This window comes from Etheostoma cragini, chromosome 4, assembly GCF_013103735.1.
Source record: "Etheostoma cragini isolate CJK2018 chromosome 4, CSU_Ecrag_1.0, whole genome shotgun sequence".
Lineage (NCBI taxonomy): Eukaryota > Metazoa > Chordata > Actinopteri > Perciformes > Percidae > Etheostoma > Etheostoma cragini.
This window is the reverse complement of record NC_048410.1, coordinates 18,990,428-19,004,737: the sequence shown is the minus strand read 5'-3', so window position 1 is coordinate 19,004,737 and position 14,310 is coordinate 18,990,428. Positions and strand designations below refer to the sequence as shown.

Genomic DNA, 14,310 nt, shown 5'->3' with positions numbered 1-14,310 from the left:
ATTTTTGGAAAAAGGCTGCAATGAAACAAAGAGTGAAAAATGTAAAGGGGTCTGAATACTTTCCGTACCCACTGTATAAACAGCATGTTACTACATTCAACAGGTTTTACTAAAAGATAATTAATTACAATGGCTTTCTTGACACTCTAACTATTTACAAACCAACTATAGGCCTTTAACATGTATAACTGTATGTATAAATTGGGACATTGAATGCCAACATGTGTGCTGTAAACCAATGTTTAGGGCAAAGTTAAAACAGGCTACATTAAAGTCCATCAAAAGCATGAGCAACTTTGGTGAACTGGTCTTTTTTGGATTTTATATGGAGAATCCAACCAGACAAGACTTGTATGGGCAACTATACACAAAGAGTAATTAGCTTTCTTCTTCTTCTTTTCTCTCTCTCTGACACACACACACCCCATTTTACAGTAGGGCCTATAATTGGCTAATATTGTGCCGCCGTGAAGGCAACATGACGGGACGTGTTTGAAATACCGCGCGGCACCTCTCGTAGCCTTGAGAACTTTTGCACGTTTTGAACTACAATTATTTGGTGGCTATGTGGCTCGCTCAATCTGTAACTGGGTTAAAGGGCACTGAATTTAAACTTTGATCACTAAGAGTGTTGGCAGGTTGCGTATTCTGCTCAGGAGAGGGCAACGAGGCAGAAAAACTACCTGTTGTGATTAGCGTAGGTGACGACATCATTTATCCAGTTTATGAGTTTATATGCAGGCTATCTCAACCATCCACTCTTAAACCGATGTCTTTGTTAATGCAATGCAGCGAGAGGTCATGTACCTGATGTGTCAATGGCATTGTTTCAATTGATTCCGTGTGCCACTAGTCATCCCTACTGTGCATGTGGTCAGTAGTCTACGTGTGGTGATACGTGTGATGTGTTGTGTGTGTGAACGCAGGACACACTGCTTTGCCAGTAATGTGATCGATGCGCTCATTGGTGCGTCCCTCCAACGTGTCACCAGTTTTGGTGGATTACCCCAGATATCTTCACCGTCGGGAGAGTGAAACACCATTCCTTTTTCTCAACTCTTGTCTTCACGGTGCTGTCAACAAGGACCTCTGACAACACATTTTTTTGAAACTTATTACATTCAAAGAACCACTCAGCAAAAAGGATTTGAAGACTCGTATTTGTTCTTTTACGCACGCCTAGCACAGAAATACATTTCTTTACTTCAGAGTTGAGGATGACGCAGTCTTTTGTACTTCCAGCGTTTCTGTTTTTTGCACAACTGCTGTCGCATGGTCTCTGGGTCAGTGGCTCCCCTGGCTGCGCGTCCTGTGGTTTGCCTGCGATGGACAGAGACGCAGAGGAAAGTCTGATGATAGAGTTCGCCAAGCAGCAACTTTTGGACAAGCTGCACCTGAAAGAGAGACCAAACATCACTCAGACGGTGCCCCGGGCAGCGCTCCTCACTGCACTGCGCAAACTTTATTCGGGGCGCGTTGGACAGGATAGTGCTCTTGAAGTAGCAAACAGTAGACCTATACCTACCAACAACCAAGGATATGAAATAGTGAGCTTTGCAGATCTAAGTAAGTTTGGTATTCACATTTTACACTGTAAAGCTGTTTTCCACATGAGCGCATGTTCTGTACGCACTTTCATGCGTAAAATAGACACAAATTAGGTCAGGGATTCTGTGTGCATTGTTAATTACTTCAGGTTGTTGTACTTTTGTTGCTGTTATATATAGTGTAACAATGTATGTTAGAGTACCTGTCAACAACTTTTGGATTTAACCATACAGATTCATAATATGTCTGTATGTCTTTCTGTGAGCTTATGGGTCAACCCTAACATTTTAAGATAAAATTCTTGACATGAGTAAAAGGAGATTGACTTGTTTTTTTAATTCTATATAAATCTGCAGTTTAACGTGAAAATCCCACTCCCTCCCCATGTTTGTGTGTGACACCCAAGTGACTCCAAAATGTCCTAAATTTTAACAGTCTGTGTTCTTCTTGTCATTGATCCATAGGTGAGACAGAGATTGGGGAAACGGCCAGCCTCAGCCTAACCTTCCAGTTACTGCAGGAACATGGCCAAAGTATTCAGGTGCTCCAGTCTACTCTGTGGATCTACGCCCGCTCCTCTGAGGACCGTCATCGAGACTCCCGCCTCTCTGCCCGGGTCTTCCTCTCCGCAGAAGGTGGGATGTCCGGCTCTAACCGCACCCTGGTGATGGAAAAGATGCTGGAGGTCCAGGAGAGTGGCTGGCACAACTTCCCCATCACTCGCACCCTGCAGGCCTTCCTGGATGGCGGCCAGAGCCGGCTGCAGCTGGAGGTCAGCTGCGATGAGGATGGGAAGAACCTTTGCTCCCTGGATGGATCTGACACCCCAAACCAGCCCTTCTTGGTGGCCCAGGTGCGTCTACGTGACGATCACTCCAAACACACACTTAGGAAGCGCTCGTTGCGTTGTGGTGACGATGTAAGCGTGTGCTGCAAGAGAGACTTCTACATCAAGTTCAAGGATATCCAGTGGCATGACTGGATCATTGCTCCTGAAGGCTACCATATGAACTATTGCATGGGTCAGTGCCCCCAACATCTGGCTGGCTCTCCAGGTATAGCATCCTCATTCCATGCGACTGTCTTCAGCCAGCTGAAAGTCAACGGCATAAACACAGCTGCATCTTCATGTTGTGTTCCCACTGAGCGCCGGCCACTCTCTATGGTGTACTTCAACCCCCAGCACAGCATCGTCAAAAGGGACGTCCCTGATATGATAGTGGAGTCCTGTGGATGTACATAAATGTATGAAAGACATGAGTATGAAAGACATGGCATAGTTAATGTATATTTGTTTCAACAAAGGAACATTATGTCTAGACAGAAAGATAACACAAGAGCAGAGCAGGTGAATTGTTTTTCTATATAGACAGTATTTTGAGACAGCCAACTCTAATTATGTTGATACTTGTACTGTAAAAAAAGAAAATAGTAGTAACAAGTTTGCTTTGTTTCCAATTAGACCAGTGTGTTGAAATGGACACATTTAGCAGCATAATGTAAACACCTATGATGTCACAAACATTGTTTCAAAATTACTACATTAGGGAAATATAGGCACACATTTTATTTATTTATATTTTAACAAATTGTCACTTATATATTTTTATTTCACTTTAAAGTAATGCGTAGTATGTAAACAGCTAGTTAGAGAGAAACTGTTGAGTGCTTAGAAACAATTGAGTGAATCTAAATAAGAATATACTGTGAGTCTGAATGGAGACGCATTTTTTTATTCATATGTCAGAGGCTTTAACTAAAGAGAGATTATAAACGAAGCCACCTTAACATACAGCAGACTCAACAAAGAAAAGGTGTGATATTAATGTAAAACATTTATAGTGGTGATAAGAAGAAGAAGAAGACCGGCTGATTGAAGTTCTGCTTATATTAAAGGTCAACCAAAGCCCATAGAGATACATATGAAGCCTTCACTGTAGTGTACATTTCAAATCTTTTTTGATTTTCTTCGTCATATGCAGGTTATTTATTTTGTCTTTCACAATTGCTGCTTGGATTTAGTCCAAAGTCAAATGTTTTAATGGATCTCAGGAAGTTGGGAACTGACTGCACATCTCTTTCAAAACAATTACACAAGTGCTCCTCCTGCCATATGTCAAAATGTCTGCCATGGAAACCATTTATACCCGTATACTCTAAATACTTTAAAACAATGAGAGAGATCCTTAAGTATAAGTGTGCCTTTTTTATTAACTTGTGATGACAAAGTTCAACTTAGAGTATTAAGTCATCTTGGCCTAAACACCCAAGATAATCCACTCAGTACTACCTAATGCAGTAATTCTTTGTGAACTTGAAACACAATATTCATGCAGATTTTTTTTGTACCGTTTATGTGACCGTTTCCTAAATTACACCCAACAAACATATTCATTTTATTGTGAAGTTGTGGTATGATTGAACTGAAACTGTTTTAAAAAGTGCAATCTGCCAATCTTAGTTTTGTCTGAGCACACCCGATGCTGCATGCAGGTTGAAATATGTTTGATCAGCATCTCCACTGTATTATTTACACAAGTCGGCTAATCAGTTGGGTAACTAAGTCTGACAGCATATGAACCCAAGGTTATTCTCAGCAGCGTGAGCAAACATTTAGCTATTGCTACAGTGTCAGCTTATGTGAAGGTCTGTGAGGCAGGTGGGTCAATGAGCATGTGGTGTTGCACGTTGGCATTTATACCTCTCAAAGTCTAAAGTTTTCTGGGACTATGTAAAATTAGAAGCTTTCCAGCTAAAGGCAATCTAGTAATTTTTGGGAATTTGAAAAAAACATCTTCATTGTATCCCACAAGTACCATTTATACTCCTATGATTTAGAAGGGACTACAGTATGTCCATACCTGGAAAAGGAGCAAGTAAGGTACATTTAAAAATGCTAGCATTAATACTAAAATAAAAGTGTGATGGGCATCATTGCCCCACATTGCAACACACTTTAAACCACTTTTTATGACAGTTTAAACACCTGTCAGCACATCGTGTCATTTCATGCTAGGACGAACTATATAGTAATATCATTTATTGTATACCAATGACATCAGTATTACACTGCTGGTACCAAGACCCAGGCCTTGTCTTCTACTCGCCTATGTTCGAACCAAAAGCCAAAGATATTTTCTGCTGTTTGGATGATGTTTCATGGGTTTGTCCTTACTGTCTTGTCAGGCAGTAAGTTGGGGCATTTTACCCAAACAGGTTTTGCATTTCATTTCTTTCCAAATAGCCCACAAACTTGTTTCACCTTATCTCTGTGGCCTCTAAAAGCTACTCTTGTATCACTTCTTGCAACCTGTGTAAAACTATTTTAATGCTAGAGATTATTATGTATTATTTAATCTTGCAAGCACCCCCTGTCCCAGGACCCAATGTGACATTGAGGTGATGTCATAGGATAACTTATTAAGCACTTTATCACCCTACTGTATTTTTGGAGCAAATTTTGCTTTAAGGGTCTACTACTTATAACTCAGGGTGGCACTAAAACAAAACGTCATTCAGCTTACTTTCTTAACTTCTAGTTTTTTCTAGTGTTTAAATGCATTGTATTGCATGTGTTTGCAGAGCACACAGATTTCTGTATACTGTAACTGGTGGAGAAATAGGGCCACATTGACACATACATTTTTTGTCAATTGAAACTTTTAATTATTGTCTATATTTTTATATCATGCATTTTGTGCATAATGAATGTTTTGAAATTGCAATTAAATGCAAAATGTTGGCCACAATGTGCTGTAATGATATGATTACAGTTCAATTATATTTGTGAATAAAAAATAAATAATTTGAAATCAACCTTGTTATTTCTATTATAGAAATTTTTGATCATTGTACCTTTCCTTTGCCAACGACAACATACTGCAGAATGTACTGCAGAACAGAAAAAATAATGGTCATTATAAAAAATATATACAAACTAAACTGACCGCAGCTGAGAAAATAACATATAAACAAAGTCTACAAATAGTTCTTAGTCTCTAAACAGTTTGGGCTAAAAGATGTATTGGCTGGCGTCTTTCGGTTTAACAGTGAGAATATGTTTTGATTTAATACATATTAGAAAAATTACCCCCTCAATGCATTTTTACATAAAAATTAAGAAGTAAAAGGGATTTAATGAGAAGAGCACCAGAAAACTAACACAACTTACAACATGTTTACAGTTTTTATTGTAGTATTTGGAATGGTTTTATATTATAAACTGACCCCAATTTATAAATTGAATTTTACTACATTTTATGTTTGTATTTTGTAATATATGTGGATGACAATGCATTGTTTTTTTCACAAGCTGCATACATATACATTTTGCTACCAAGTGCATGAAGAATAACACATTAGTAAAAGTCACTGGTATTTCTTAAAGCAGATTTCCAATTTTAGCCAACTTGAGAAACACGTTACCTGCCTTGTAATCACATCGGCGCTTTCTGTAAGGCAAAGAGCATGTTTGCTCATACAAACAGTGGAAGTGGCTTTATGGACTGTCTGTATTTGGTGTGTAAACATTCTCTTGGCATGTTGTCATTTTGACATCATGCACCTGCATCTGGGATTGATCACAATTTAAAGCTGAGACAATAAGTAAATAATCAATTTTACAACAACAAAAAACAATAAAGAAATAACAAAGAAACAATGTATGTTTGATTTTGAACTTATGAACTGTAAAGAATGGGCCCTGCTATTTTTCTGTAATATCAGTACAGTAGCACACAACCACACATCATTATATGGTAAACCATGATTGCACACTGCAGAAGGTACTTTACACAAAATTGTCATAGACATAGACGATTGTTCAATGTTTTAAAAAACATTTTATGGTGAATGTCGGAAAGATCAAATGCTAAAATTCCTGACTTGAACTTTAAAAAAAGTCAAAACATAACGTCCTTTCCTGCCAAAATTCACCAACGCCCCTTCTACAGCCAACAGCGGTGCTGATGTTACACCATCCAAAATGGACTATAATCAGATCAATTAGATTGTACAAGTTGTTTATACATATTGCCAAGGCTTTGGGCAGGGGGTACAGGTTATCACACTGTACATGTCAGTGTGTGTGTGTGTGTGTGTAGGGCATCATGCAATATTCTTTCTAGGTATGTTCTGTTGTATACTGTATGGATCTGTGTGTGTTACTGAATATTTACTGTTGTTTAATTGTACATGTATACTCCCATACAGTGTGTATGGAGAGGCTGTGTGCTGCTACATTGCTTGGGTTCTCTTGAATGCCCAAGCCAACTTTATCCTAAGGGAGACCATAAAGGCGTGTCTTATCTTATCTAAGTCACTAATAATCAAATTTGTCAGTGATAATAACTCAGCAGTGACATGTTAAAATGTGTTTGGTCAAACGTGGTTATTTCTCTTGTTGGGTGCAAACATATATAACTTAAAAGAAATGAAAAGAAAACCACATAGACTCTGGATTAGTTCACCGTTTTCCTATGCTTTAAGTATACCTACAGTACATACAGTAAATCTATCCTCAGCTACAGTTATGACCTGTTTTTTGGAAGAGAGCAGTCCAGAGCATCTCTGCCACAAAGACTGAAGAAGGCTGATGCAGGTGTTTCATCACCATGCAAGACCTGTACAAATTACATCACAAAGTGAAATGATTGTGTGTTGTGATAAATTGTGAAAGGTTGCAGCTGGATAGAAAAGTAAATAAGACACATCAGAACATATAATGTGGGCTCATTATCTTCATATTCAGAAATGTTAACTATATTTGGAAGTTATGGTCATTAATCCAAGTAAGCGTATCTGCAGTGGTCTAACTTACCCTACAACGGACACACTAATAACTAAATATACCTTGCAGAGTCATTAATAACATGGTCAACAGGAAAGCAGTTCACAAAAATGTTAGTCTACATTCACGACATTCCCGTTCCTGGATTGTTCCAGTGCCACCAGAAATTCCGCCGAATGTTCCTTATTCAGGCCCCATATCCGTTACTTTGGATCTCTGTGCTGGTCTGCAAACAGAAGAAGGCTAAAGATCTTTGAAGATGATTGTGGTCCGAGTATTTGTTTAATAATAGTATTGTTAGTTACTAGCTAGTTGCAAACTTGAACTACACTAAACACAACCTATCATGTGGCAAAGTGTGTGATTGGAATAGAAACTCACTAAATCGTTTGTGATATGTCAGAGAGAAACTGATATAAGCGTATCAACTCCAACAAAACCCACGGCACATTGTTAGCACCATGTTGTGGTGACACAATTTCGCTTGGAAACTGCTGCAAGCAAATAACACAGTGGATTTGCAGTTGAAAAGCTGCCTCCCCATCGTACCCATCGTAAAACTGAATGAGGACATGATGTTGATCTGTAAGCGATTCACAGGATCTGGTTGATTTTAGAATAGGAACATGGGCAAAGGCTGCTGCATGTGTGATCATTTTATAACTTTATCATGAGGTCAATTCAGTGTTAACATGTGAGCAGGGGGTTAAAGATTAAAGGTTCCGTTATTGTCATTTTTTAGCATTCTCAGCCCTTACTAGGCAGCACCCGGGGACCAACTAGTTCTGGTTTGACTGCTTTGGCCCTGCTAATGGAAAGTAGCTGACCTACTCTGGGAAAAAGCCTACTGACTCACTGATATACTGACACACTGACCCACTGATTGCTGTGTGCTGCTAAATCCCTAATCCTTCACTCCACTCACAATCCCATAAATCCTCTGGGAAAGGGTTAAAGTGTCTGTCAGACTCGTCCCTCGCAGTGGCATGTCAGGACAGCCTGTCAAGAAACTGCTCTCACTCTGTCCTCCCCCCACCTCTTCTCATATAGTAATCACAACATATGTTCAGGGACTTTTGCTTTTAATATTAACAGAAAATAGGAAAAACGTGTGCCTGGTTTTGATTCCAAAGTACCATTGGACTTGCTTTTGACTTGGTCGAATTAAATCCCTAAGAATAGGACAGATTATTCAATTTAGTGAGCTAAGATGTTGGTTATCCAACTGAATGAACTCGTACCATGCACTGTACACAATTACATGTGACGCATAGCTGAGTTATCTCTATGAGACATTTAATGCTGCTATTTAGTTTAAATGTATATGCTTCATGTTCATTCACCAATATTTATCTACAGGTATGTATCTAACCTACAAAAGGGTTTGTAGAAAACAATAAGCCAAACACCGTATTCAGGTAGCCACACTTATCAATTAGGTGTCACTATTTTAAATTTGTGTGAACCTTCCCCTTTCATATCTTAAGAACCATTTCCAAGGTCCTTGATCTGTAATGCTGTCTGTATTCTTGCTCCAAATAACAACAGACCTACTTACCTGTTACAGCATAGGAGAGTTATTATAGAAAAATATGTTAGCTCAGATAAATTAAGTTGTAAAAAAGATAAAACTTCAAATGGGGTGAATATTTTGAGAACAAAAATATACTCTACATACTGGTAAATGTCATATGTCATGCATCATATAGTCAACTAAGGATAGTAGCTAAAAACCTCTCAAATCAAAAGATATTAGATAGATAGAATATTTTAACATAACTCTTGGAACATAACTAATTGAATCCTTACATATAATTGAACAAATTAATATAAAAAAATATGCATTGTAGAAAGTACACTTTCATTATTCCAACTGTTCCAAATCTCAGGTAGGTGATGTACACTCTCTTAGTCATGGGCAGAACCAGGCGTTGTAAACATTAGCGGCTCCGCGCAAACATGGAGGGGTCTGAGGGCATGTTCCCCGGGGAGATTCTTTCTCCATTCAAAGCAGCTTTTATGCACTTTTCAAGTCAATTGATAATAGATGTGAGGCTTATTTTACTTAATGCATTAATTGTACCATAGACTTTAAAACTTTTGACTAGACAAGGAGGCAAAAAGTGATAAAAGGAGAACACCAGTGCAACACTGGTGCTAAATTGTGCTGCTTTCAACCCATTGAGTGGTTGGTTAAGGAGTTGAGACCAGGGTTGGGAGGGTGATGTGCAGCCACATTGTATTTTTTAGTACTGCCATAGGAGGGAGCCAAAGTCATTTGTTTTAAAATTCTGCACTTGGCTTTAGGTTAATCAGAGAAACGCTGATCTGAAAATAACTCTAAAATGTCCCTGACCTAGAGATCTTTAGTTAGAATTAAGAATCATCCCATTATATTCTTTAGACTTTGATCCCAGAGCCTCTTTTAAAACAGGTGGATTCATAAGAAGTGCTTCGATGATGACAAGGGGTGCTGGACTTAAATAGTTCATGATACTATAAGAGCTTGCATCAGCACAGCTCAGGGAGTTACTGTCACAGTCCTTGCTGTTCTACCTCAACCGTCAATAGGTCTTACCACATAATGTTCTGTGGGGAGATAATTCTGGCAAAGAAGACTGTACAGAAATCATCGATATAGGTTATTGTATTTTCCAGATGTAACAGCCACAACTGGCAGAGTTTTCAGTGCATGCTGGAAGAGAATAAATGAGTAAATGACTCAGTTCAATTTACTTTAATACAGCGAGGGATGTTGCTTTAGCCTGCATCACCTAATATCACTATTAATTGTAATAATCAATAGCTACATTCATTTTTTTAAGATTCTGATGTAAAAACCAAAACTAATACTAGGTGTGCAAGCATTAGTTATCTTTGCTATAGTTAAACAAGGATGTTTTTTTTAATATTCTGCATTAAAATAATGTATATAAAGCATAATGTACTTATATAAAGTACATGATAAAGCCACTTATATCCTGCTTTTTGATCTTAGCTAGATGGTGCACATGTGAACATAAACATACTTTATTTAGCCATATATTATGTTACATTGTACATTTTACAGCTATTTGTATGAACTTGTTTCTGTTTTATTGTTCATATCATATAATGTTTAATTATGTTTGTTAGTACTTTAGAATAATATAGCATAGTGTTAGGTTAGGTAATTATTGCATACATACCTAACCCAGGACAGAAAGAGTTATTAAATATGCCTTTCCTGTCACATAAAACAGTATTTGCTGGGAGGATGTGGAATCTCTCCATTTGATGGAAGTGGCCGGCCTCCAGGGACACATAAGGTTTCAGGCCAAGGCTGTAAATAATATAAATACAAATGAAAAAACAAAACATCCAGGCTATACATATGTGGTAAATGTTTTAAATAAATTCACAATTCCTGCAACTTTCTTTAAAAATAGTGGTTTCATCACTTACATTTGTGACACCAAACTTCATCAAGCTGTCCGGAGGAAGAAAAAACTGACAAAACACTGAGTTGAATGATTCAGTGAGCCACATAAGATAAGAATTTACCTATTAAAGCATGTAGTATGTTTCTATGCACATTTTAATATATGAATTGTGATAATATAACATCATCCTCAGTGTGAACAGAGCTCTCTAAAGGTGAATAATGTATAAAGGACTGCTTTGTTTTCATGGTGTCTTGGTTTGCCATGTTCTCATGCTTGTGTTATGCTGCTCTCTGGTGGCCTTGACTCTAATAAAACAAAAATAAATTCCTCTTTAATTTTACGTGCATAGAAGCAAAAATAAACACAAATTGACATGATCATTTGCACTGGCAATCAGAAGATAGTGTTGTTAAATGTATTCACTGCATGTTAAATGCCATATAAATGTACATGATATGTCTGTTACTATTTTGAGCCTTGATCCCATTTTTTCTCCACAGAATGTGCTGGAATATTTAGGCACTTAATTTATATCTGCACTTATAGCATGCATTCTAGTAATAGTGACAAATGCATTTTGAGTAAACAAATTGACAGAATTTTACACTAACAAATATGGCACACATGTAACCTGAACGGATATATAATTTGTATACAAATCATGATATTATGACCATGTGTGTGATTTTTTTGCAGATGGTGAAAAAGAAATGCATAATTTACACACTATAGCTATTTTAATAATTTTAATTAATTAAAAAAAATTATACAAAAGTGGCGCAGCTTATGCCTTCTTTAAATTGTCTTACAGTCTAGTGTACAAAATCTATTCAAAGCAGTAGATTGGAATACAATGACTCAACTTTGGGAAACAATGCTGATATGCATCACAAATACTGAACATGCTGCAACTCTAGCAAGCAACCATATTTAAATGTGTGCATGCATTGCAAAAACGGTTGAACTAAATGCATAGAGCATTGGATTCCTTGATAAACTACACTAAAGTTTCTCTGCAACTCTTACCTGTCCTGCAGTGACTGAATATGTACAGCCTTCATTCAAAATTGTCTTTCCTCTTTCTCTCCTTTTTTCCAAGGCCTGAGGTGAAACCTGGTTTAAGAAACCCTTATATGTTGTACCTGCAGGGCTGCAGCCCTGTGAGCCTGGGACCCTGGACCACTAGGAAGAAAACATGTGCAAAGGACCATCTGCAATGGAAAAACAAATCCTGTAAAAGATTTTGCAGATTTTGCTGCACGGGGGAATGGTGTCTTGCTGTTCTGAGTCTTAGTGACACATGCTTTCTCTCCATCTCACTTTGGCTAACGTGCATGATCCTCTGTATCCTCTAGAGGCTTTAAATACTCCTTTAAATAAGCCTCGATGCTCCGTCTCCCTCAACCAAAACACCCTTTCTTTAAGTTACAGGACAGTAGAGTTAATAGTACTTTCGCTGTGGTTAAATACTTACAAAAAATGTAAACTCTGTTTAAATTCCGCTTCATGTTACATGTATATTCTGGCAAAACAATTCAATGTATATAGATCACAGCAGATTAAGTAAAAGTATGTTTCAAAAGTGCAAGCAAACGCCAATACAACCAAACAGCTTTGACTGATTTGAAAATATGTTAACATGCTTAGGCCAGGTTTCAAGAAATAAAGTAATGACTTGTAAAGCATCATCTCATTTACAACTGTCTAGAGGACAGCATGGCCAAAAGCTTTAGTTTTCTCTGATGTCTCTAGCGTTGTAAGCCCTCTATGAACTTTGGAGGAAGACATTTGTAACTTTAAGTTTAGTCTAATTCAACTTTCCTCTCTCTTTCTAGGCTATATAGTTTCTGGGTAATAAATGCCATAAGCATGGCTAATATTGCTCTTTTAGTTGTGTTTCTGCATTAGATTGACCTTGGCAACATCCTTGATCAGTACTACTAAGCTGCAACAATCCATATTTATTAACAAAAGAGCAACTTATTAGGTGTAATATAAAAGGAGCGGCTTGATGCACCAAAGGTTTACAGGTGTGGGTTGAATGCCCTTCCGCAGCAGGCAGGTGTTTTCAGCAAAGATACTCTAATAATGGAAAAATACATCACCTGCCCAGCACCAATCAACATAAAGATCAAGTTTTCAAATAGCATATGACAATAGTGAAGCATTTAGCAGCTAAAGAGCAAGATATTTCCCCTTAGAGTTGGTGGAGACCATTGCTGCGCAGCCTCAAACTGAGCAGAGTAGATGTGATGTGAGCAGCCTGTCTGAAAGTTGTAAGTTTTCTGAAAGCTGTATCAAGATACATCGGACTCATTCCATTTTGCAGAGATGGAGAGTGTGAGTAGGAGCTGTCCATGGGCGCAGGAGTAGTATACTGATGAATTATTTTGTCATTTTGGCTGTATGCCTCCACAAACCCCTGATTGCCTGCGAGTTGTTGTCATCCTGACTATACAATAATTTATCTATTGTGCGACAGAAAGTTGCGTGGTATTGATACGATCGTTAGCCTATTTCTTTATAAAAACAGCTGCTACAGGGCCATAACGGGAGATACAAAGTTATGGAGCCTTTTATACATTGTCATGTTTCTTTAGAAATAAACAATGTACAAATAAAGTCTTTAAACGCTTCAGATGTAAAGTTACTGGCTGTCAAAGTAGCGCCAAAATGAATGGCAGTCAACAGAATGCTAGCAGAAGATGATGGCTAGTTGGCCTATGACCCTCCCTGTAGGAGGTAAGCTTTTCAGATGCTTGCCCTCAAATGGACAAAGTTGTCAATTAATGCAGCAAACTTTCAGAGAACACCTTTAACATGTACATCCCAGGGCCAAAATAACTCTCTGTGCATTACTGTTGAAGATGTGTTCAATGTTAACTGATTTTTCTTTTTATACTTTTATATACTCATATATTTTATTAGGCTATACTTGAAAATACTTTTTAGAAGTGTAAATTGCGTGTTATTTCAAAAATGATTATTGTCAAAAATACACATCTGACACAATCCAAAAAAACAAACATTGATCCTTAGGCTTTCTGGATTTGCTGCTTCCTCTTTAATCTCCTACCATTGATTATCTGGAGTGAAGCCTGTGTGGGAATCTCTCTACAGTCAGTTAAAGCACATGGTTCCTGCATGTGTGAGCTGAGTTATGTCCAAGATTCCCCTGCTTGGCTGCTGCAGCAGCAGCTATATAAGGGCTTAAGCCCACAGCTCTCATTGACAAACCCTGATTTAACAACTGTCCGTACGTCCTCAATGGACTCCTGCCTTGGTTCAGGTCACCAACTGTTCCAAAGTATGGACAGTCAGCTTTTACTGTTGGTTTAAAGTTAAAGTGCCTATAGATGTGTTATTTTCAATTTTTACTCACTTGTTATTATAATTTCTCAGCTTGTGGTACTGAACCCATTTTATCACTAATGTTAGACCCATTTATGAGGCCTTGGCTGAAGACCAAAGTGTTATTTCTAACATACGAGAATAATAAATAAATAAATTCCAAATCTTAATATTTCAGTGAAGAGACAACAACATCTA

General features: G+C 37.8%; 1 protein-coding gene across 1 annotated transcript; it reads left to right on the top strand.

Annotated features, from left to right (window-relative positions):
• The first annotated feature begins 531 nt into the window (after positions 1–531).
• On the top strand, positions 532–3,634 carry LOC117943092 (inhibin beta B chain). Its single transcript, XM_034869011.1, has 2 exons — positions 532–1,566; positions 2,013–3,634. Exons 1-2 carry the CDS (start codon positions 1,218–1,220, stop codon positions 2,789–2,791), a joined length of 1,128 nt encoding a protein of 375 aa, XP_034724902.1. The 5' UTR covers positions 532–1,217; the 3' UTR covers positions 2,792–3,634.
• The last annotated feature ends 10,676 nt before the right edge of the window (positions 3,635–14,310 follow it).

Coding starts and splice junctions, on each gene's coding strand:
- LOC117943092 (XM_034869011.1), top strand. CDS start 1,218: ATGACGCAGTCTTTTGTACTTCCAGCGTTTCTGTTTTTTGCACAACTG. Junction 1,567..2,012: donor AGTGAGCTTTGCAGATCTAA/GTAAGTTTGGTA, acceptor ATTGATCCATAG/GTGAGACAGAGATTGGGGAA.